This window comes from Varroa destructor, unplaced genomic scaffold (genome assembly GCF_002443255.2).
Source record: "Varroa destructor unplaced genomic scaffold, Vdes_3.0 BEIS01000006.1, whole genome shotgun sequence".
Classification (NCBI taxonomy): domain Eukaryota; kingdom Metazoa; phylum Arthropoda; class Arachnida; order Mesostigmata; family Varroidae; genus Varroa; species Varroa destructor.
The window spans coordinates 20,731,886-20,758,349 of record NW_019211459.1 but is presented as its reverse complement, the minus strand read 5'-3'; the positions used below and the strand labels follow the sequence as shown (position 1 = coordinate 20,758,349).

At 39.9% G+C, this 26,464-nt stretch overlaps 2 protein-coding genes and 1 long non-coding RNA gene across 9 annotated transcripts in view; 2 read left to right on the top strand and 1 right to left on the bottom strand.

Annotated features, from left to right (window-relative positions):
* The window catches only part of LOC111252435 (putative cationic amino acid transporter), a 158,753-nt gene that overhangs the window by 107,447 nt on the left and 24,842 nt on the right, over positions 1-26,464 (top strand). For all 3 annotated transcript variants that reach the window (XM_086993131.1, XM_086993130.1, XM_022810316.2), the window contains one exon: positions 23,337-23,496. In XM_086993131.1, coding sequence (XP_086849257.1) covers positions 23,337-23,496 — 160 coding nt within the window. The remainder of the gene's footprint in view (positions 1-23,336; positions 23,497-26,464) is intronic.
* Positions 1,249-12,589, top strand: LOC111252437 (uncharacterized). The gene is made up of 3 exons (XM_086993134.1): positions 1,249-2,036; positions 8,887-9,070; positions 11,416-12,589. Exons 1-3 carry the CDS (start codon positions 2,006-2,008, stop codon positions 11,513-11,515), a joined length of 315 nt encoding a protein of 104 aa, XP_086849260.1. The 5' UTR covers positions 1,249-2,005; the 3' UTR covers positions 11,516-12,589.
* On the bottom strand, positions 4,583-26,349 carry LOC147754978 (uncharacterized). 5 transcript variants are annotated; one of them, XR_015330354.1, is made up of 5 exons: positions 25,589-26,349; positions 24,921-24,998; positions 8,465-8,642; positions 6,494-8,302; positions 4,583-5,307 (listed from the first exon to the last, which is right to left on the bottom strand). It is a non-coding gene; the product is annotated as an uncharacterized LOC147754978 (long non-coding RNA). The 5 variants fall into 5 exon arrangements; XR_015330353.1 differs by having other exon boundaries at positions 4,583-8,302; positions 25,589-26,323; XR_015330356.1 differs by having other exon boundaries at positions 4,583-8,302; positions 25,707-26,321.

Genomic DNA, 26,464 nt, shown 5'->3' with positions numbered 1-26,464 from the left:
CAAATAATCAGCTTTAGTTAGTAACACCGCTCGCAGATAAAACCATTGAATAAAAGAAAAATCAAAAACATTTTTTGCCACACATTTCGATTGCTATGGCCGAAACAGTTCTACAGACCTGGACTGACGGATTAGCATACCATTTGAGCAACCCACCGGGTCCGTTCCTAGCTCAGATCCACGGTGTCGGCTAGACATACAGAAATGTATTTATGAAATCTATTTTTTATTGGACCAGAACGTCGAGTCTATACACGCTTTTAGCAAGTTATCAGTGATACGTGTTTATCGTAGCTGAGATGTTAGGCAAGTGCGATTCCTCGTTCAAGCAGGCCGATGATCAACACTCTGATAGGGCAAACATTGCTTCAGCATAATCGGACGCGGTAAACATAGCCAATACGGCAAGCTTGGCGTTTGCCCACTGAATAGTTAAGACGATATCACCTCGCCTAGGTGATGTGGCCTGCCTGAGATAGTGGTACTTTGAACAATAAAAAAGTTTATAGAAACTAACGAGAACCGCTTGGATAATGCACAAGTTCGACCTGGATTATGTGGACTATAAAAGTAGCCATAGAAGCTTTAATTGTTACTCATTTCTGTGGCGCATATGTACATGCAAAGCTGAGCGATGCCGATGATACACGATGGCTATTTATTAAACTATTAATTAAATATACCCAAAGACAAACAATATTATGCTTCTTTGATACTTAATTTAGCGATGAGTCCAAAAAATACGTTGCCTGACCCGTTATCGCTGCGAAAATCTGCTCGCTCTGAAGCCGTAAAAGGACGACCAATGACTTCGGGTATTATGCAATTTCCTTGATATTTATATTAGAATTGAACATTCGGCTAAGCTCGATAAGCACAACGACTCACCAATAACTCTAAACAGACGCTTTTGCTATACGAACAATCGAAAACAACAAGTAGAATTTTTACCACAAATTATATAGATTAGTAGTGATACCAATAACATTGATACCGAGCAACGAGATAGCCTCGTACTAGCCGCAACGTGTGGAAACACCTTCAATATCGATACCGTCCCCAGTAGGACCACATTGATAGAAGAAAGGAACCCATTCGCTTGCCGCCGCGACGAAAGTTGGCCATATCTCTCGCTTTCGAAAGGTCATTTGAACGACGTTAACAGCTAGGCGTAGATAACAATGACGTTTGATACTGGAAGGCATAGAAAATATGCCTTTAGTAGAAGCTCTTCGCTTGCCCCTTTCGTATGTCAATAGTAGGTTAGACCAATAACATATAGAATAGACATTATACCATCTATACCATATGTTATACCAGAAAACATAGTTGTTTTTTGCCTTGGAACTATGTACATGGCCATTGTACCTTATATCTATAATCTAACGCAACATTACGCAAACGGTAGTTTCATGACCTAAGCCAGACAATAGGAAAAGTTATTTGTAAGTGCAACTCACTATAGCAATTGAAAAACATTTTAAGGCTTAAAAAAATCATCTTTGGGAGGCCAGCTTTTTTTGCTACTTTTTGTAAATCTAATTTTTTTCGCTAGCTGAATCTATCTTAAATAAAGGAAAAACCGTCGGACAAAAGGCCTTTTCGAGGCCAGATAAATGCAAGTCGAATAACTGTCATATACCATCACACATCTCAACTGAGCCGGTAACCAAAAAAAAAGCCACGTAGACGAATAACAGATATGTACCTGTTGAGTCACCGCACGCGACTTCATTCAGAGAACGAAGGCCGTCCAACCATGGCACTTGCGATACATTCCCCTACACAAAACAGCGTACTGATATAACGAGAACGTTTTCGCCTTTGTGATACCAACTTACAATAGTAACTATTAAGTTGAAGGGATCCAGACACGCAACTAAATGTGACCGTAACCGATAACTCACTATACGTACTGAGCTGTGATGAGTGTGGTCTGGTAACAAGAAGAACTACGATATGCTACAAACAGCACGATACGCTAGCGTGAATGTAAACGATTTCCATGGATGGGCAACGATCAGCCAGAAAACTTGGTATGTACGTATGTTTGCAGTTCTTTTGTTTCGTATCCATCTATGGTTAGAAGCACGTACACCTTTTATGCTATGTGGGACATGTTTCAATTACAATCGTCGTTTTCGAACAGTCAGAAATTAAGTTGACGACGCATTAATATCCAGTTCACTAAAATGAATTTTGTCCCCTGAAGAGGCGAATTTTTAAGGCCTAGTGAAACTTGTCTCCAGAAATCCTGATATCTTCATTGGTTTTCCGCGCAAACTTCAAGCCGTAAATGCAGATGTCTTGCCTCTTAGAGCCGATTTGAAGCAGTTGCATTTAGCATTCACGTTGACCGTATTTCGTTGAACACCGATGCCTTTGTAAAAATAACAGACGAACTCAACATGTTCCACCTTCACAATTGCCTCGTTCCACGGATTCGAGTAACGAGGATATGGAGACAGGCATTGAAAGCGTTTCGCTATTAGATCGAAGCGCTTACCTGTAAAGTGCATATGCTAACACAGAAAGCAGAGAACCCGCCCCATTTTGTCAACTAGATTGCAACACTATAGGAATTGACGAGGTTTCGTATTTTTCTCGAGTTTTGTTGCGAAGAGACAGTAGCAATGGAGCAGAAGCATCTCGTATTGAAACACATGAAAACCACGTAGCAAGTAAACTAAAAATTTACGCTCTTAGCAGTCGTGAAAAAGCATGGATCACCGCCGACACTAGCGGGTAACAAGTGTTTCGCTTGTCTCAGCTTGAAGAAAAATTTCAATATGTATGCTAAAAACCTTTAACACAAAAATAGCTTAAGGGTCGGAGGATACGCACCTTCAGTGTTCGGAAAATCACGTTCTGCTCGTTGCCATCATCACATGGCTCATAGACAATTTGAAGTTCTTCAGCGAGTCGATGTGAGCAGATGGGATGGTGGTTATGGGTTATAAGGCCCGACCATCGAAGTAAAATATCGTTGACTCCTATTCTAAAGAACGATGACTGCATCTACCTGGCAACTGTCGTTTTGATTCAACCCTGATAACATCCTCTAAATAAATCGCTATCGCCATGCTTTGTTTGGTCCTTAATCCCGCTTTTCTTGCAAACAAAAGCGCTCTTTACTCGTTCGAAGAATTTACAACCTAAACTTCGGCCTCTGTCATCTTCATTATTGAGACATGGGAGTATAATATTTTTTTTGAGGCTTTATGAAATTTATACTATTATGTCTTTGGCAAGCGGACGGACAATGCTGCCCCAAAGATAGCGGCCATATGCATCATATACAAAATGAATATAACCTATCGCCTTATTTCTAAATACTGCCTACCGATCAACATTGCCTCGCATTTTTTAGCATAAGCATACATCGGTTATTTCTCTATTTTCATAAACCACCTATATTTGCTTGCTGTTGATTAGAGTTCGCCAGACGTCACGGTAGCAACTGATCTTGTATATATTTTTATTTTTGTATTTGTACTCGTATAGAACTCTCGCAATCAGCTAACAAACCTATTCATTTTCAAGGAGGTTTGTGTTTATAGACAACAAATATTTGCTCAGTCCACTAACACTTGCGCATGAGCGTGCATCCTACACCTGTAGAATCTCATCATTAGACCTTTTGCTCCAAAAATGCAATCCATAAAATCTGCCGATGGAAAAAGTCTTCGCATAACCATAGAAACTAGCTAGATAGAAACTAGATTATTTCGAACTGTGACTCTGCTGGAGGGCAATAGCTCTTACCCCCTGGATATGTTTTCTTACTTAATGAACCTGTTCGTCTTATTTAGTTCCACTGCATCGGATACTCCGAATCGAACTATCACCCGTGGGGCAAAGCAGCCCAGCACTAACAAAACATCACAATCAAATCTTAACCTCGTTTATGAATCAACTTGAGTGTCGTTCAAAAAGAAATCTGAAATCTGAAGAACACACAATTGATATTATCAACACGTGAAGTTTTCTGTACTATGCAAACAAATGTCTGATGAATCATGGCAGAGCGGCTCTATTAGCGTGTGAGACGTAAGTGCCTGTGTATACTTCGCTAATGTATACGATAATACGAGGCTTACCTGCGCCTACATATACAAGCACATAAAACACGTACAGGGACGGCACGAACGAGCAGAAAACAAGCAAATAGCTATAGAAAAATACACAAACAGATCCTTTATAGCGAAAAGAAACAGCCAACATGTAGAGACAGCGTTTAAGGCTATATTTTTTTGAATTGTATGTAACCGTAACAGACTATAAAAAGAAATCGATGCGTCCGTTGACAATTGTTATACAGTATTGTATATATGTTATTATATATACGTATGTATGTTATTACTATATTCAAGGTTGGACACGCCAAACACTAATCGTCCATGTAAGAGCTATTATCAAAAAGGAAAGATACAGGAACTTGCTGCTTTCATTTACTTATTTTATTTTACTTTCTCGCCCATATCGATCTACAACCTAGAACATAGAAACAAAAACACATCGTAGCTTCTAGCCGGAAAAACACGTTTTTACGTAGTTTTAATAACTTAGTAACATGAGTTGCTCCGTGTGGTATAAGACGCTCAAGTTTATTATAGAGAAAATACCGACAATTTTGTAATATATAGAACCTTCAGAACGGAATCGTTTGGGTGGTCGAGCCTCAATTGTCACACCTGTGTGGATTAGACTCAGATGATTTGAATAAATAGCGCGAATATGTCCCCATAGAAATTAAAATAAGCCGATAATGATATACTCTGCAATTATAGGGTTATAGATGGGGGTGCACGAAGTTGGAATAGGCCATTTTGAAAAGCAGGATAATTCTACGCACATTAGCTGCTCAGATTCGCAGAGGTTTGAGGTACTTTTATAGTAGCACTTGTGGATTTTTACCTCAACAAATAAAATGGAGTAACAGAATTATTTAAGCCCAGTACATGGTTTGTGTTTTGATGTACAGAGGGAGCAACGATGGCTATGAAGCGCTCGGTACCCATATCTCGCTCGAGTGCAGAAGCGTGTATACGTTCTGTACAACCTAAATCTAACCAAAGGCACAGCCTGAACACCGTTAGGACAAACTAATTCTAATGTTCTTGCTGACCTCCTCCTTCTACGAACAGGCGAACGAAAAAGCGGGTCGTTCGTATATTCCCATACACAGTTTTTACATGTCTACCACCTCAGTTGGAACTGAGCTAAGCGTTGCTCTCCGTTCATCATCCTGTGGATTAGTTTACCACTGGATATTTCCAGAAGGCAAACAGCAGAAATGGAGGATCCCTAAAAAGAAAATCAAGGGTAAAATATCGTCGCTGACAGTGACTAAGCATCCTAATTTTGATACGTACCCCATATTATCTGCGTCACCATTTTGCCGTGGTGCAAGCTTCCGTTTATCGCCGTTGCTGCTAAGAATAGCGTTGCCGTCATTTGGAGCCATTAGTAAAAGACATGCTAATTATAATGATCCTATATACACTTACGTGCATAAACGTTAGCATGCATATGTGTGGTGAGTTTAACGATTTTCACGGGTCTTTTTGCCCATAAGTATAGTTCAATTAGGTAAAACCGTACTGAAACAATTACGTCTGTGGAAAATCTGATTTATACTAAATGATGCAAGAGGTTTTGCCATAGACTCGAATGTAATTTGAGGATAAAGTAACCAATTTTACACAGCGATATAAATAGTTATTTTTCTACAGGAAATTAGGCCTTTTTTTCTAGCTATACTTTTCTACGGTTTTAACAAAGAAATCAACAGACACCGATTCTGCCGATTTCTAGTTCTCAGAACGGTAGGCAGAAGCTTGACCAACGAGCTCTTCGGCAATGCGTTAAACTACCTAGCTCTGAGTTTTACTTATTATACCGTCCTTATTGGATTTCTTCGATACCCATATGCTGTAAGAAAATGTTTGCCTTATGGGCTTATAGCGTGGCTGGCGATTCATCATCAGACTCATCACATGCGTACTATAAGCTTGTTGGAAAAATGCTAGAAAAGCTACATCTGTGGCATTGTAATTGAAGGCAGCGATAAACAATATTTTCAATTTATATGCACTTGTATGTACATGTACATTTGGGCGGTTCTATGCGAAAATACCCACGGTGCGCGTAAGTTCTTATACTGTATGGCTGTGTACTAAGGCGAAATGAAGTGGGACACGGATAACGTGATCTCATATTCACTCAGCATTCCTATCATGGGGTCATGGGCCAACAGGCAAGACTTTTCTGTCGTATTTACATGCACAACGTTTGAAATCTATCGAAGATAGTATAGATCAGAGCAAATAATGCTGTTCCTGTCAGCTAATCTTTGAATACAGACCTATTCGTATTGCATTAAAAAATTTCTATCTTTCAAAGGCACCCCAACAAAGGTCGGTCCCAGCCAGCTGTGTATGTGCGTATTTTTGTGTTTTGTCGATACAGTAGAAAAACAATGGCTACTTACCGCCAAGATGGACATGTAAGTATATTAAACAACTCAGATACACGTACGTAAGCTTATCCTCATATATATATATATATATATATATATATATGTTGGTAGGAATTTACATTCGCATACTCTGAAACACCAGAACTTGTTTGGCGGACATCCTGAAATAAGAAATATAGTGGTCTCACGTAATATTCACAGGAGAAATGGTAGGACCGCTTTTACTTATGTTCCGACATAATAATGGCTGAAGCGAACCGACGGGTCCCAAGATGAGTTGGTGAACAGTACCAACGGCAGTCTTCATTATAGCCCACCCATGGTTGAAGGAAAAAATACACTGGAAAATGGTTCCATAGAGGCAAATAAGAAGAAACAAAACTAACTGAAAACTACAACCAATCTAGCAGAACATGAAACGAGACCCTTTAGAAACTTTACCAAAGTGAATAGCAATGAAAACATTAATTTAGTGAGTATCCTCAAATTTGTAAATCTCTTATTTACTTGAGCAAACAGCATCGTCAATAAAATCTAGGACAAGTTTTTATAAATCTTTGCAACAGCCACAAGATATGACGAATGGTCAGAGTCGACTGTAGGAAGAACCAAGCTAGAACCAATTATTGATCATACTATTGTTAGCATTCCTATTGATCAAAATCACACCGGTCTATAGTTACGCGTCTTTTCTGAGTTTTACGTAGCAAAAAAAGTTTTCTTGGTGGAGTATATTTCGGGAGCACAAAAACCGAAAGTGCAAGTTAATCAGCCCTGTGTTAAATGTGGAACGACAGAAAAAGAGTGCAATTGTACTGGTGTCGTATGGAATGAGTTGTAAAGCAATCTATCTTAGAGCACGTACAATGTACAACATATAATGAGATGCCTTTTTTTTTTTCGGAAGTTTTAGCGGCATGCTAACCGTACAAGAAGTTACTTATAATTCCTTATTTTTTTCGAAATTTTTTAGTTCGCTTAATTTCGTACTTTTCTAATTGCTAGTTTTGATTAATAATATCTGTTAGCGCTGAAATTTGAATCAGCGCGCCTGCATACTTGTTAACCAACAGAGTTGCCATGACAACGCACTCAAAGAGATGCATAAGATAAACGACTTAAATGCTCGGACAGTAATTAATCTTATTATTATTATTATTATATCGTGAATGTTCTTTCTGTTAGAAATATATTTTTACAACTTTAAATCATTCAGTCTTAAAGCTAAGGCCGTAGTTTATTAAATTACCAACAGTTGTTTCCTATGATTATTGGCTATATGCTCACCATCCGTATTCTATGTCCTTTATTGAACCATACCTATAAATTTAGGCCAAGTAAATACACCCTCACCTAACCAACACTATGCACGCAACGTTTTCTAAAAAAAGTCAAATACAACATCTGGCCTATATCATCTATATAAACGTTTATCTATATACACGTTTTGTTCCATTATCTGTGCTAGGAGCGTAGGTGGTAGAGATGTAAGGCCAATAGTAAGCCTACGACCAAGACCTTCTGCCTGCAGAACCAATTAGGATTCAAGTCTTGCTCACATTAAACACGCGGAGCCTTCCGCATTTCTAATTTACCAGTCCTGTTTTTCTTCTTTTTTCCCATGGGGGCTGGCCCGGTGATGAAGTGGTATGACCCAGACAGACTCATAGAGCCATAGCGGGTCGCGCTTTCTCGAAAAACCGACAGGCAGCAGTCCATGGAGCGTACTCTGTTACTTTTGCCACCTTAGCGACGGCGCCTTAATGCAGTGGGCCAGCACGATGGCGGTTTAATGGGTCCTTGGTAGAGTGGTAGCGTGACCTAAACGTGACATGACTTGGCATTGAATATGACAGTTCGCATATCCGTATGCGTGACAGGTACGAGAAAGTCGTCGAGCACAGACATCATGCGCGTTTCTGCTTTGTAAATGCCGTTCTATTGTAAGCACAACAAGATAGATAAATAACTCCTAAACCTCACCAGGTATCTGAGTCCACAGCTAGAAGCATTGGTTGTTTGATAACTCTCTCCGTCTTATCCGGTTTCTTCTCATTTGATGGGACTCGTCGTTTCATTTACGCAGGTGCCGTTCGGTCTTACAGGAACGCCAAGCAATCAGAATGACTGGCCGCTCGAACGCGTTGATTTTTCTATAATTCTGTAAAAATAATATGAGATCCTGCGCGCGAATTATGTTTGTCTTGTTTTGGACGCCACGTATACAGTCAACAAACATGCTATACCCGGCAATAAAAGTTTATGTAGATATGTTCGACGCAATGCTAATGCAGCTTCGTGTATAGAACTCGGAATCTATATTTAAATATCTAGATATTATTACCATTACTTTTGTTACTATGCCGGATGCTCACGCTGTTTTCAATACGTTACGTGTGTTTTAGTGGGCAATCAAGAAAACGCAGTTCTCGTAATGGGAAAAGCTGCAGATAACGTTGGAAAAAGGAGAAGGGTAATAGCAGCGCTCGTCTGCGAGATACAATCATATTGCTCCAGGGAAAATTGCACCGCTCCAAACGTTAGTCGATTGACCGAGCGACGCGCTCGGACGATATTGAAGCGGAAAATGTAAGGACGACACTGCAGCGGAACGGTATTAAACAGATAGATGAGAATAAACTGAATAGGAACAATTTTTATTATTATTGATAGCTCATGATAAGTGTTTACAGGTACAGGAGTGTAATTCCGTGAATGTATCCTCCTGAAACATTCGTACTCGAGGTTGTTTTTAGGTCGTACCACATGGCACTCGGAAAGTTTCTGTCACTTAAGTGATATGGATGATCAGAGTTATTATCATCGAACGATTATCAACGAGTTTGTAACGCGTTGCTAGAGATGTATGAGCTGCTTCGTTATAGGTGTCCAAGACAGCAGCTAAATACAACAACATATATGATTGTGAAGGTGATTCGAGGACTCTAATAATACAGGGAGCTGATCGGGAACAACTTTAATAAGACACCGATAAAAAAAAGACAATTTAATTTATTTAGATAAATATCTCCTTATTAAAAACTTCATATACTTAAGATAGTTATTGATAGCGTCAATAAGGTAGACTCCCTTAATTTTTTTCGCGGCAGGTATTCGCTTCATCCAATTTCTGGCTACTCTCTCGCGTAGACCCTCTAGAGATCAACCGCTCCCCGTAGTGGTCCTTTAATGAAGCGATTACCGTAATAGTTACGTATACGGGCTATTGTCATAAAACCGCTCATTTAGCAAATCTGCTTCAACGATTTGGGCTATAGAAAAGCCTGAAACCATCTCCTAGTAACGAATAAAGTTTACGATTTGGTCAACAAAGAGGAGCGAGTGATGTCTCCAGCCCACATGCCGCATCCGAGAGTAGTTTTGTTTGAATACAGATGCTCTCGTGGACAGCTCGGAGTTCCCTGGTCTGCGATAATCCACAGACGATGGACATACTAAAGAAAAACGTCATTTCATAGATACGGCCAGACGCTAGAGAATGAAACGACTAGTTACAAGGGAGCCCACCTTGTCGATGCTCAGTTAAATAAAATTTTGCATATATCAAGTTTGTAAATACATCAAGTTGTTCTTTATTGGTGTTATTTCAAAGTTGTTTCTATCCAGAATTCCGTACCTGTATTCTGCAGTCCGAATAGACTTCAACTTCTTGAACATTCAAGGACGCGAGGGTAACTTACCTAAAGATATTCCGCAAATTTTCGAGGATCAGAAAGCGACATGTGCGGATAGGTTATAAAGACGTCTGCGCTAGTATCCGGCGAGGTGATTTGAAAAGACAAGACCTCCGAATAAATGAGAATATAAAGCGCATATATGGAAAATGTCCTGTGTCGGCATGATAGTTGAGGTGACCATGCCCACCACATAGTACCCCACGCTCCGTCCTTTTTCCTGTACAAGCCTGTCGTGCACTAACAATGACTAGCAGTACCAGTCTTGTAAGTTGCATTAGATTTCCTGTCCTTAATCCATTTAAAAAAAAAAATAATTTTGAACGTGCTGTAGGCACAGCTAACCGTTATAGAGATGTAGACCCTAAAAAGGTTTCAGTCCTCGAAAAAAGAGATTAATATATGGTAGACTGTTTTTTTTTTTTATATAATGAATAAAGAGTTGCAACTCCATATTAAACAAATTCATTAGGCGTGGTTGTTAGCATCAAGGAGGGCACGAATTACTCCCTGGCAGGTCTTGTTAAGGCATTTGCATTAAAGGAGCTTCGAAGTTAGTCAGTCTTATGTGACGCATCGGTAATTATGTATACCGAAGTAACTTACATATAAGTAGATGTCTGGAGAAGGTAAGCTAGAATGTGATGCTGAGTACGTCTACGAATATAATGTAGGAACTTTGAACTTACGGCCGACCGTCAGTGAAAGGCGAAGCGAAGTAGCCTTATTATTCATTTATATAAAACTACGTAGCATGGACAAAAGTAGGTACACTACGAATGGAATGATCGTTTCTTGGGAGCTCAGATAGATCGACTTTCTAGAGTTCTTTCTGCTAAAATCGACCTAGTTCAATGGGTTCAAAATTTGTAATGATTACACGCTTGGGCTCATGCGGCACTTTTGTGGGCGAATTTAGATAATTTACCCAGCTCCATTATCGATAAAATCTATACCTATTAAGAATATAATTTCCGTTAACTTGAAGGAGAATCACGACTTGATTGCATTGTATATTTTGGTGCGAACTATGCCTCTGTTTAGAACAAACGCTTTCAGCTGTTCAGAACAACCAAAGTGCAAGAAGTTAAGTTAGCATAAAAGACCAATAAGAAACTTCCCCCTCCTTAGCTGCCGTATGAATAGCTATGGTGCAGCACAAAAGCGGTTACATATAATTAAGTTTCCTAGTAGCACACAATTCAAACTGATACTTGCTAAAAATGTCAATTTTTTCAGGCTAGAATTAAAACTGGACGTATGCCCATTCGCTGTGCTGTTTCTTATGGCGTTTTTTGCCTTTCTGTGCTGCCTCGTCTTTTCTGGACGCCCAACTTAGTTATGACGGTGGGCCGAAGGTATCCGAAAGACCTAAAAGAAAGACTTGTCAGGGAAAGATCAAGACATTGAAAAGCGGAAGCCAGAAAGTCGGAACCTGCTTTACTACAACTACGCCTACCACTGCAATTACTGTACGAAAGATCTTAGCGTTTCCATAACTCCCGAGATATTTTGATGCTTTAGCCAGCCTAAATGAAGGAATGCCCCCTTCGGGCTCCTTCGTGGCCGCCCCTACTGCTGAACGAGTTGGGAAATTAGAGTGAATGCGGAATCCGTAAAAGCTATACGCGTTCCAAGTCTGCCACAGTGTAAAAAGGCCTAGAGTAGTGTATTATTGTGAAGTGCATTATGGAAAGGTGAGGGGGACGAGACGTCATTACGATATTATAACGAGATAGGTGGAAAAGATGTTTGCTGACACCTGCCGTTCTAAAATCAATATGGCGTTAGCTACTGCACAATGCAAGAAGGTAAACAAGCTAGTCTCAGAGTGTCTTACATGTTCCGATTCCAAATAGTGTTCCGAATAGTATTAATGCGATAGGGAGCGATCATGTCTGTTGGACAACGGTAGGTGTTTTTTCAAGATATCAAACAATTTGCTCAGTACAGATGCCTATTGTGTGTGTGTATATATGTTTGACAATACTGATGCCGTAAATGTCGTCAAGTGAGGGCCTTCGTCTAGACCAAAAAATTCAGTCCACAGTCATATGCGTCTTGTCGCCAAGTCGTTTTGGCGTACTTATCATACAACCATAGATATATGTATAATTATATGCATGTCGGCTAGATAATTGATAAAATATTCTTCAGGTAAGGACTATTTCGCTCAAATGTTATCTATCATAGTGGCAATAGACGGTATATACATACATAGCTATTGTTTTGAATACGCCAAAATCTCTCAGATTATTTGAACTCGATTAGCGACGTAGAGAAAATTGCTAGGCTACGTTTAATTATGCGGCACGTATTTACTTGAACCGCTAGCCGAAATTTGTAATACGGACACAGCTTAATAAATATAAATACAATAGATAAATAGTTTATAATAAACATAGTGGCCTCATCCTACCTCTAGAACTTTATTGCGGCAATTAAAGCCAATAAACAGAGACCCAATCTGGTCTATCATCAGTTTTCGTTGAAAAGCGACGATTTCGTTTTCACAAAACTTTTTGCGTCCAACACCCCTAGCCTTAACTCTTACGTTCATAAATTCATGCTTCTGCAAGCATTACACAAGTGTCAAGCAAAAGAGAAATATTTAATCTGATGGCCTGTTTTCCTTTGCATTATTTCTTTGAATATACGGTAGGACAGTTATCGAGTCCCCACTTCACACTACTACAACACACACACACACACACACATATACAAAAAAATATATAAATACAATTACTTCATATTATGTTAGAAGGCGATGTTAATTTAGTAATAGCAACCTTGGTGCTATGGAATACAATGGTAACATTAGCCATCATTTGCTACTATACGGCCTGTAGCCATGTCCACTATTGTTTGGGTCGTACCATCGCCTTTGTTCTCAGATCGTCTGCAACAGGATTCTCCGCGACAGTCACGCATGATGAGGATCACTACTATTGCGATGCATGCGTTCGAGTATATAGTATTCTTTCTTTTTTGTAGCAGAGGTTTCGTTTGCACTACGTGTCTATCAGGGGTGAAGTTGTTACGGGGATAACATACGTAACCTCCTATTAATGGTCACATTATTTGTGAATCATATCGTACATCGAAACGATGCATCATGACGCACTATGCGCAGATCAAGCAAAAGCATCGCTTTTACTTCGGTAAGATAGAATGACTGTAGTAGACGAATTCATAGACAACATCTAGAACAGGAAATCGAAGTTATGGAAAGGTTCCGTAATATCGATTCAGTCCGTACTCTAGTTGCTCTTCGACAAAACAATGTTTATTAGTTGCATTAAATTAGTCTGACATGGGCGGAAATATTGTTTTTGTGCCCACGGTAAAATTTTATTCCAACCAAGCAATAGTTTATCAAAGTCTTTCGCGCTGAAAGTTTAGCCAAGGGTATTTGAAAGTAAAGCTGGAGATACTACATATCTGTCCTGATCTAGTCGGGACTGTGTCTGCTTATCAGAGAGGTACGATCGAGGCGATTCGTGCCTTAATACCAATAATTTATTGAGTATAGTCTACGAGCTAAAGAATCTAAGATTGTCTGAGAGTCGATAGACGTTACGAGGAGGGGATCTGCAGTTTTAAGTAAGGCTAGATTTAAGCGGAAGGCCATCGTTACTGTGATTTTCTTCTTGGCCTTTTCAAATTAGAGAAGAATATTTCAGATTTCTTATATGAACGAGTGAACTATTCAACACAAACAACTACATTTAACTAAAGACCAGTGGTTGTCTGGAGATACCCATCCATGTCCAGTATTTTTGACACTCGTCTTATAATGTATATATATATAAATCATCCTTCAGTCTTATGACGATTTCCTTATGTAGCCAAAACGACTACTATATACGATACAAATGTTCCTTTGACCTAGTTTCGTTCATATCCATATAAAACATTCTGCCTATCTGGTACTTGGACGCTAAGTCCAGGACGATCGAATTCACTGACAAGCCTATTCATGTATAGGAGCAAAGTAAGTCAATGAAACAGGATGATATACTTTCGTCTTATGCACTTTTCTACCTCAACAGGTTCCGTTAGGCACCCTATACTCGTAGGTGTGAGGTAGGTATGATATCCACCTTTTTTGTAAGAACTTCATTTTTTGCGTGCTACTACAAAGTCGTCATCATTTCTTGTCAGATGAATAAGGATGTTGCCTATCCATCATGATTATCCAATATATATATATATATATATATATATATATATATATAATAAAAAAATATACAGCTGACAGATTATTATAGTGGTAGACAGAGCAAGGCTTTGCCTTAGAATATGTACACATCGATGTCCTAACGTTTAACTTTAGTTCCCAAAGTTTAGAACCTAAAGTTCCCAGGGTTCAGATAAAGGAGTCGTATTAACATAATTCTCCAATGCTCACAACGGGTTGCGTCAATAGAGCTGAGAAGCTTGGTCTAATTAAATTATAGCGAGCCATAAAAGCTTGTGACTTTGTAAAGATGGTCCTGCCAATGACGGCTCTGATACGCTACGCTTTTGGTTTACATATGTTGTACAGTGGATAGGCAACGTCCTTATTCGTCTGACCATTTCATTAGGGCTCAATAATCTTCGTACTGATAAAAAAGATCTAATGTATTTTTTTACGCAGTAAAACTTACCCAAATACACACTTATATCATATTGAATAATATTTCCATATGGTGAACCACGTGAACAATCTGTGGCGTAAAAGATAAAATTGCCGTCCGTTCGTTAGGAGCGTGAAGGAGCAGGCAAAGGCGAAGCTTGTTCCATAGTCGTATGATTATTAGTTGTAGCAATGGCAATCGGAGTGCCACTGCAACCCATCATTTCTCCCCCAGTTCAGGGTTCTAATATGGTCACTTAGTTACAAATACTTATTATACTCAGTTTTATCTCATGTAAAGACTCTGTTATGTGGCTATTTGATACAAAGCATAGATCAGAAACCGTCAATTTTTACCAATCAGGATTACGTGCGTTTCTAAGCAAATATGTTTGGGGAGTTTCTACGAAACACCGTTGCACCTGAAAGCCCATGTATGTCTTACGGGTTCTAGCAATAGCATACCTGAAAATTCATTCCCCGTGGGAAAATGTTCACTGACAGTATAGCTCAATCAAAGAAAGTCCTCCGGATAAAATCTAATCCTGATACAATAGGGAAGAGATCGACAATTACTTCCATAGTACATTGTACGTCATCCGGAACGACCTGCTGCATTTGACATTTCGAGTGTTTTCCCCAATAATATCAAGTGCGACCAGATCTCGGAAGGTAGCGCTCAGTGGAGCTTCACACCCATGAATGAAGGGTAGGGCATCTCATTTTGTCGGTAAGTGTACTCCTTTGCTATGTTGCAGTGTTAGTAATCGAGTCCCTGCTGCAGTACTCGATAACGTACCTGGCGGCAAATGATATTTGTTTGTCCAATACAAGCTACAATTTTTGGCCTTCATCAGCCGCTATCAAAACGTTCGTTTGTCTTGCTTGCTGAAGACTATCGCACTTTTGAACTTGTGCCAGAAACTGCTCGTTAAAATAGGCGCCAGACGATCTATGATATAATATTGTTTTAAGCTTTCCTACCCTGCGTGGTCTTTGTAGATCAAGCGTCCAGGATGCAAAGATAGCACGAACGGACGTAGGCATGTCTGTAGTAATAATTTATTAGACACGGTGTATAAATCAGTGATTAACTGCCCCTTGGACTGCTAACGCTAATTCTAATCTAGGTTGCAAAATGTTGAAAAAGGACATAAGTTACAGGGACTGCATCGACGCGTTTTCGGTACTCATTACAATGCTTTTTACGAGAACTATTGGTTTGTACCGTAATCGCTTTTATCTAGTTTTACGTAGAGTGCGCTTTTTTTATCCTATCATGATGGGAAGTTTTTTCTAATTATGGCAAGAGGGTGGGGGACGTGCTCGTAAGACGATGATCTTTTTAGCAATGCTTCATAACTGTAATGCCCTGAATTTGAATGGTCGCCCAATGATACAGTGTGAGGACTGTGGACCTTCTGCAATAGTACTCTCAGAATAGTCCTGCGTTTGGCCTGTGGAAAGAAGAAACATTTAGCCAACAAAAAAATTATTTTCCTTAATGAAACCCAATTATTCAATAGAACAATTCTTTACTTCAGCAAAGAAGATTATTAGAACTGACCGTCTGCAGTTTTTTTAGTATTGATCAAATACAGTGTATCTGTTTTATGTTTCTTATGTTACTGCAAGCTCTAGCTAACTATCAGCTAACTATATTCAACTGACATGCATCAGTTGTAAAGTACTTCGTCGATATATACACAAGTTCACACATTAATACTAATACTGGATGATTATCTAAGTTTAAGGTGAAGTTTATCCAGGTCAGTTTTTCTGAAAACATCCTATTCAGTCTCTAAGCTTTGCCTACTTTTAACGCTGTTATCGTCTATCCATAGAAGGGTGCCAGAGTATGTATGGTAGATCACAGGACCGATGTACCCCCCTAACATTTTTTGAAGGAATATGTTATTTTGATTTACGCCAAATTGAAAGCTGGCTTTATAAATAAACCGACGCTGTTATTCCAGCAGCGTCAATCTGTTTCCTCACATAAGGTGGGATTGCCAATCAAACAAATGATAAATGCTATATTTTGGGCACGTACTCCACTCGGGACGGCCCCACTACTTCTTGTAGAGTTACGAGTATAGCCGAACAATGACGCAATACAATTTAACTATATGTAGATCGGAAATATGCCAACGCAGCATTTATAGACTTTAAGGCTGCCATGGACTCCACCCCGAGGAATTCAGCCTTACACAGTCTTACGGCCGGCGTTCCCGGGAGAGTGCTTAACGTTGTAGTAGCGATACTCCATAAAAACAAGCTAGGGTTTCGGAGCTGTTAGCGTTCTCTTAGGCTAGTGTGGTTCAAGATAATAACTTGCGCCCTCTTCTTTCTTCAGTCTTCTTTAAAAATTGTTCCGACAAGATACGTGCACCCATGAATACGGTGAAGCTTTTCCTCTATACAAACGACTGAATTATTTATGGAAGCAGCCACTTCCATGTGCGGCAGGCCTCAGACAGGTTGCACGCCGCAGTCTCGGGATCGGGATTGACCATCAATCTAGCCAAAACCGAAACGATGAAATTTAGGCGAGGTAACAAGGTTGTGGCCTGTAATACGCTACATATTTCTGGCAAACCGCTGACATACGTTAACCGATTCACCTACTCAAGACTGCTAATCTCGTATTATGGCTAAAGTTTATCTTGACGTATTCCGTAAAGATGCAGAAAAGCCTTAATAGCTTCGTTTTCAATGCTTAGCCCCAGCCAGTTTTCTCGCTCAGGACCTTTACACTTCAGGACCTCAATACAAGTCGCCGCATATGAAGTGAACTTAATCTTGGATAACCTCATAGTAAAGAATCTTGAACCGAACTATAACAAAGAAGCCCTGGAAGTGCCCCCATACAACCGCCTGTCTAGGCAACGGCGGTGACGCCATTGCTTGCTGAGAATCTTCGTTGCTGCTTCAACCTATCGCAACTTCAGCACTTCTAGAGAGCTCGCTAAAATGGAATCGAAAGTTCGCGGAACTGAATGCGATCAAACAGTGGTTATGACCTGGAAAGGGCTTGACCAGTCTGACGAACATGTAGCGACGCGATATTCAATGCGCTTGTGCGGAGTGCAGGAGCTTTGCAAATATTAGTCTGTGTCATGCTTCTCACCGTCCATAAGTTCAATCGGGAACTAATCGATAGTTAGGCCGAACATAACCCCGCGAACCCTAGGTCGACCATTCCAGAAGCTGTACTGTGACATTAGCTCTAGCCGTGCTTACGAGATCGTCATGTGTACGGTACAGGCTAACATATAGATGCCACTTGTTATAAATCTATACTTTTATAGTGTTGAAAATGCTAGCTGACAAAGGTAGATAATTAAAATAATTAATTTTATTGATAATTTCATTTTGGTAGCATAATAGCCGTTTATTTAGCCAAAATAGCATAGAAGCATTTGAGCCTGTTTTATAGACGCAATTACAATATTTCGGGTAAAGCCCCTATCTTACACAGATGTCTATTTTAGCCACGTACTGACCTATTGCTATGAAAGAAATACTTAGCCGTATCCATAATAAAGTCGTCCAGTTTAACATTTATAGATTTACCATACGTCAAGCATGTAGCTAACATTGTGAAGGGTCCTAATCGGCGCCGTCGCTTCGATCCGTATTACACCAATATATCGCAGCACGAAATCTTGAATTTGCTCCCGACATATCTCTTTGATACCCGCCGACATCTGCAGTTGATGTTTCCTTTACGACTATAGACGTTAATATAAAGCACACGATGGGACATTTTTTCACAGTTAGGCTATAGATCAAGGAACACTATGAGTGGCCTTCTGGAGCCTGTAGAGAGAAAAGGGTCTGAAAAAAAATTTTAGCAAAGCACCCCCCTAGATCTGTTAAAACCTCAACCACACAACGATGGACCAACCGAGAGGCGGCGACTCGAGGACTAAAGAGTAAAATTGACTTCAATACGAAAAACAAATTACATAGAAACTATCTGCCATATGACCACGTGGAACGAACGGGGCTTATATTTTACCAGGCATCACCTATTGAGAGTATATTAATCGAGCTATACTCTCGGAAACAGAGCCTGCGCTCATGAATCCACGAGCAATACTTCACATTTATTCGTAAGTCTAACAACTATACAAGCGGATGGCGGCCAAACAGGGTTGTAAACTTTTTTACGCTACAGTAGGTTAAAGGTGGCGTGATCATGACCGACCGCTACTTGTCTTCGAATGTAATAGCGTTCGTATACTTCATGTCCTCAGTGAGTCGTCTGTATACGTGTATTGATTCGTCGTTGACGGCGTGCTAAAGCGAAGGCACTGGCTATCGCTTCAGCCTGACCTTATCGTAAACACAAGTTTGCGTGATCCTTGTACTACTGCCGTGGTCATGTGGTGTGATAATGGCGGCAGCGACAATTGAAATCAGCAATTTCTATGACACTTTGTACTAGATGCGACAGTGCCATCAGCATCATTGTCAACAAAAAACAGCTTTGCTCGGATGCCTTCACCGCTAACACGATTCGTTTTCTGGCTCGTCCCATTCTACAGGACGAGACGCCTTAAAAAGGACCAGCTTCTAGCTAATGTGTTTCGATATCGCCACGTTTAATCAACATCGTGGAACTCACTGTAAATAAGCGCCCTTTGAAAATACTTGACCAAATTACAAAGCACAGATGTGCGATATGTGCGTGTTCATACCTAGAGACCTAGACGCAGATGTAGACATATATATACGTGTCCAATTACAATAACAAAATAAGTATACTTAGGTATCGTAACGCTTAATTATGCTGTCCTACGTGAGCTCTTATTTGTGCTCCGTGACGTTAGACATCTCCTGCGCATCATTTTCCCTTTGTCAGGACACAAAGTGGAACTTCGTATCAACCCTTGTTAGGCGCCTTATTAGGTTCTTTAGTTAAATGGACGTAAATTTGTACACGATGATGCGTGCATATGTTATTACCATCGAGGGCCCCTAAAAGACGGCCGGGGGGCGGTGGAGATTTCTGTCGATTGCGTTTTGTGTTTCCTGTTTGTGTTGTTGTGCGTGTTATAGTATAGAAAAGCCAGGATGATCTTTGCCTGTCGCTGTCTCTTTCTGTCGAAGTCGCTTTCTCTGTAGCCTAGAGAGCAATGAAACCCTCAGACATTGACACAGCAATAGTCCAACGTTTGTTATCATTCCAGCAGACGAAGAAGAAATGAGGAAAATCAGAACACAAAGGTTAGGTGCCCTAGGCTGATTTGTTGGGGTTTCTACGAGCTTGCGGGCACAAGGTCACGTAGTAAATGCTAATGGCTGTATTGCAAGGAGGTTAAAGTCACTTATGTGGGGAAACTTTGGAACCTGCGGGGAGATGACTCATGAGGGCTGCAAAAGACGATAATGACGACGATGTCTGAAAAAAACAAGAAGACGTTGAGGAATCTGACTTTAACATTATGCCTGCGTTACTTTAATTATCTGTATTATCCGGATCAAACTGTAAAGTCACAGGTGTATGGTGATTTCACATGGCAGCCAACAAGTAAGTGTTATATATTATTATTTCAAAAATGCAGAATGAATAATGGAACAATTATAAAGGGGTCATGCTTTCAAAGACCAGATCATGCACGGGCAGCGGTGCAAGTTCTCTGAAATTAAATCTAAAACCATAAGAGTTTTATCTATACTATAAAAGACTTATACTATACTAAGAAGGTCATATAAAATAATAGGAAGGTTACGCTAGTGAAATTTGCCGATCTGTTTTACTAGATTTATCAAGTGCATTGTAGGGCACTGTGATGTCGCGTAAACGAAGGCTGGCCAGCCAAGATCTTTACGCTGGACGTGTCATAAGGTTCAACCTACTACTAACCTAGTTGCGTTCAATTAAAAGCTACGTATTATTCTATTTCGCCCACATTACACATTGCCTTTCGTCCATGTAATAGCCAGTATCTTGCCACTTTTATGAGTTCTAGGGTAGCAGGAACAAAGAATCTAGGTTGTACTTAAACTCAAACACTTAAACAAGGAACGATTAAATCGGGCCTTATTAGAATTTCTGTCGAGGTTTTCCCTGATGTGCAAAACACACAGAAGAACAAAAAGGAAAACTGCTGGAATTTGCTTGCGGCCCTCCTGTTACGTCTTGCGACCGTTCACACCTTTAAGACAGCGATGCTTATAGCAAAACTAATAACATGAACTTTTCTCTGCTTTAAACCCGTGAGCAATATGCCGCATCAGTTGGAACATGACATCAGATTTTTGAAGGACTGTCTAGAATGAAAGGGACACTGGAAGTTGATAAGACGGTCACAGTTGGCCTGCCCCGCGGGCCGCGAAAGGAGAACGCAGTAGGTTGTGGAATAAAGGCCAAAACAACAAGTGACTCCTGATCGTCCTTCGTCTTGGGATGTCTAAGGCAGTCGAAAGCGGTTGACGAAAGCCTAGAGAGGCAAGCGATTGGGTTCCTACGACAAAGGAATATAAATATACTCATAACATATACGCGGGACATGGCAGGACGTGTCGATAGGCTGAAAAGGAATGGAAACTGATCAAGACGAGAGGATGGACCTGAGTAAACAAGGTTTCAGCAGGCCAGAGGGCCAACTCATCACCACACAAACTGTCTGAGCCAGAGTAGTAATACCTGCGTAGTTCGTTTGTAGAAACGAGGATCTTGTTTCGGTCGTGTTGCCGGCAACTTCTAGCTGCTGGCGGATGGAACGATGAAATGTGGGCAAATTGAATAAGTTGAACAGACACGTATGAAATATAATATCTATATCGATGTATATATATACATGTATATACATATATACGTATATATGTATATATATGGTGTTATCCGAGGTTTTCTATGCATCTCTGACCCTGAACTGTACGTATGCATGCATAGCAAAACTAATACATTATTATCGTCAGTGCGTCAAACGATTACTCGTAATGGCTACCGACTCTAATGGCTGACGATATTAATTATTTTGGAATTGACATGGAAAATATTCGAGGTGGCCGATTCAATCGATATCTATTTTTAGCGATTACTATGTTTGATGATTCGCACCCTGGGACTTCCGACTCAATTGTCAAGTCAGCGAACCGGTTCAAGATGTCACCCCCTGATCGTTTTGTACAGTGTCCAATAGTCGTAATACCGATCCTGTTCCTATCATAACAGTGCTATCTGCTCATAGAAACCCTGGCGGGAAAAAGATTTATTAACATCTCTGATGAAGTTTTCCTTAGAATTAAAGTTATGATAGTAATATATCTATAATGTGACTATAATTGATTTTGTTCTGGACTTTAAATACGCCACAGTATAAACAGATGCATTTTCGTGGCCTTTTGAGGGAGTTTAAGTGTGACCCAATTCGACGTTAGAGGTAGAAGCATATATTTTAAGAAGTGGTTATAGTATAATCATATAAATAGATGAAGGTACTATAAGCCAACTACCAAATAATAAGCGAAATATCTTAATAATACCGCAGAATTCGGTTAGGTTAATTCAACAGTTATACGTCAACCCTTTGTGGCTCAAGCTAGTTCTGTTCTAGGACTTTTCTTTTTTCGAACAAATGCACTAAAACCGCAATATGTCAGCCTGTAATAAAAGCTTCGTTTTATAGGGTAGGCATAACAGTTGCTTTCATTCTGCTAATTGTATGCCCAGTTAAATCCCATGAGTTTTTGTCTACGGACAAATAATGAGTTTTCCAGTGAGCAGAAAGCACGTTTGTTTGCGCCCCTCTCCGTGCCTCCTGCTACCGCTCCTGGTGCTTCTATAGAAAGGGCTAACGCAACCGGCCGTCTGGCACTTAATACCATAGGTGCTCGTATTCAGCGCCGCCTAGAGTAAAGTTACTTCAGTAGCAGCCGTGATAGTAATAATAGTCACTTGAACAACTTCGAAATAGTTTGCAGCAATACAAAAGCCTTTCTTTGTGGGCATCCAGGTAAGTGGGCTTATTCTGAAAGCTCTAAAAACTATATGTTGGCCATTTAACAAGCGACAACAGATGTTCTTGCTAGCGCACCCGGTGTAGGTCCCGTTATTTTAACTGTGTGTTTAGAAACAATTTCGACTAGGAGCGACTGAAAGGACATCCGGGACAAATGCCTCTGCTATTGCTGGAAACCGGGCTTTTGCTGGAGGAAATGTGGCTGGCGTGCTTTCGATAGAGCTGAAAATATTCTTATATCACTTTTGGGTGGACAGTGCAAAAGGGTAATATTCAGAGTAGCAGCTGGGCGCAAATCTGTGTTAATTTCTACCTAGGGGCAAAGACAGAAGAACTATGCGTAGGGCTTGCTGATTCGTCGGAGTAAAGTTAATCTTTCGAGTTTATATATTCACATTTGGTTCTTTTTGTCTATCTAGAAATAGAGACATGTTGCTCTATTGGTAATCTGTTGCCATGGATCTGTTGGTAAACTGTAGCCATGTCCAATGTGCAATAAAGAAGCCGATTTTTTATTGTCTTTCTTGCTACTCATTTCTGTTTTCATTCTTTCCATTTTTCAGGTGTTTGTTATGCTGAGTTCGGTGTGCGTGTCCCGCATACGTCGGGGTCTGCTTATATGTACAGCTATGTGACTGTGGGCGAATTCGTTGCATTCGTTGTTGGTTGGAATATGATTCTTGAGTACCTGATAGGCTCCGCGGCTGGTGCCTGCGCTATCAGGTATGTGTGCTGGTGCTCGTCGCAAAGGCGTGAGGGGTTCATTTTTAATGTAGATCTCTGGTATCGACATACGCAGGCAAAGCCAGCCAGAAATAGATTCAGATTTATCCATAGATATGTATGCGGTGCAGATGTCTTCAACATTATGTAAATGGACTAACAATCAGTTACGTATCCATACATTAAACACGACGTGAATCCTAACTCGTTTCGTTGCTACAATCGGCACCAACTTCTCGAACGCGAATTTATCACGACACGAGTACGAAAAGGAGGCTCAGCTCCTCTATGCGCATTTACGTATTTTTCGTTCCACCTCTGACGAACTCACAGACGGACGGACGAAGTCTGATTCCTGATTTTGTGCTTTGGAATCTTGTGAAGTGTTATCTCAATGTTTGCTGAATAGATCATATTAACCGAAGGCAGAAAATCGTTTCTAAAAAGGTTCCGCTAAGAGCGATTTGCAGAAAATTTTCCCTGCGTGTTTCGTACTGACGCTGTGGGACCCAGCCCGCTAGTTGACCTTGTGCCGGCGGCTCTTGGAACAGTACAGAGAGTATATCTATATGATTAGGTGCAATAATTTCTTAGAGAAAATCAAATTGTTTTCCTACCAATGGAGCGACGAAGATCACATATTAACAACAACGTATCGTGTATGCAGCGAGGATAGTAGGGCTCTTTCTTATAGAGTCACAGATAAAATAGTGAAGCACTTTCATCCTGTGGTCCTTTTTACAAAGACCAATTTCTTGTGCCTAGGTATGCCTAGGCTAGCGTTATAAAGCCAAGCTCAGTAAAAATTTTCAATGAAGCAAGCCACCACAAAACGTCTCTCGGAACATCCGAGTGTTACCATTTTTATTATAAACGAAAAGAGCGGCGTAACTTTTAGATATCTATTAGCCTCTCTTGGCTTGGATTAGGTTCCATGACAAATGGACGTGTAGTATCCGCCAAGTTACATAACGGTGATAGATAGTTTGCCGAAGCGATCTATGGCATAAACAAGTTGTATATATATATATATATGTAGACAAAAAAGTTACATATATACTCATATATATATATATATATATAGACAAAATGAGTTGTCGATTCCTAATACCTATAAGTACTGTTTAACTAAGCAATTGGATAATATTGTCAATACTATGAAATCAGGAAGTGTCCGCATGTGAAAAGGACTGCAAGAAGTCCGAGTCCTATGCGTATAGGCTTAGGATAAAATATCATATACACACACACATATATATATATATATGTACATACAAGAATATGAGCGACATTTGTAGGATAGCTAAATATAAAGATCAGTTAGCAGAGAGACGAGATTTTTTATAAGAATTGTTTATTATTGTTGTCCGTGTGGTACTGTACGAGATTAAGTTCGGTGTTTACTTATATAACGTACTATTTACCTGAAGTTTTGGGTTAGGATTAGCGGCTAACCGCAAAAAGGTAAGCGGTCAATGGTAGCGCAGTGACGGCTCAATAGCCTAGATTAGAGTACATGAATAAGGATTAGTAAACAATTCAAGGTACGAAATGGCTAAGGCAATGTTAAAAATTGTATTGTTATATCTTCTATAGCGATCATCCCAGCGTAACACATCGGGCTGACGGAATTGTTCAGACAACTAGATCGGGTTTTTTCTAAAAGATACATAACTGTAAAGTGGTAACACGAATTGTAACGGGGCCGCAGGTGGGAAGCTACACTATTTTGCTATTCAACTACCAGCTGACACATCGATGTAATTCTGCTATATCTTCAATCATCGTAAAAATCTCGAAGCAGTATGATTTTTTCAGTTGACGATCCCCAAATGGCCTAATTACACTAACAAGCTTAACTGCATTACTACGAGCCACGCCTAATAATCGAAACATTATTAAACTGCTTTAACAATACAATATATAATCCTTGATCCTGACTTGTTTACATTCGAAAATTCCTGATCCACTGATTCTACTGATATCAAATGGGGTGATTTTTCCTTAGATCAAAAACGACGTATATATATATATATATATATATATATATATAGATATATATATATATAGATAACGTAGAAACGATACTTACATTAACCTTTCTTAGACTAGCAAGTATTTATGCATCTTCATGATTCGACATCTGTATGTACATATCTAGCTCTGGTCAAGTATCTATTGCCATCCTTCATAGTTTCGCCAAAACGTACCACACATCTCGTCCAAAAAATAGGTTGTCCCGTGATGAAACTACTAGTTGGAGATGTTTCCATTAAGTGTGTCTTGAGAGGGTCCAGTAACCGTAACAACACGAAATAGGTAGTAAGCGTCCATGGTAATTGCGTTTGTCGTTAATAATAATATTAACTTATTAAATAAACGCTTTAACACACAACAGTTAGTGTCTAAATGTTAAATACTGTCACACCTTTGTTTGGTGCACGTGCGAGATTCGAATCCAGTGAACATCGAAAGTGAAGACGATTTATGTTCGGCCTTCACAACGTCCTCCAACAAAAGCACGCAGTCGATTCTTACGAATAGGCCAAATGTCTATTGTGATTGGCATAGCATATTATGCAGGTTCGCATATGTAGCCTAGGAACACCTCCATCAAAGATGTACATCTAGATAATTATGATTGTGGACCGGAAATCATCTTTCAAAGGCGCCAGCCGACATTGTTCGAATTTCGTAGCTGGATTCGGTGTAATGCAAAAACAATCGTGGCTGTTTACATGGCACTAACAAAATGTTGCTACTGCGAAAATGCTACAAGCCTTTCGTAACTACATAGTGTGTATAGCTGATCATAGCTAGATAATTTCGAATTTGGGAGAGGGATATTCGAAGGTGAGCATGTTCCGAGGAAAAAGCTGTTCTAGCGTCGACACAGAGGCTGTTTATGGACAAGACATAGACAGCAATTGATTGATTTCATTGAGACCGTTGTTTCGTTGTTCTGTAT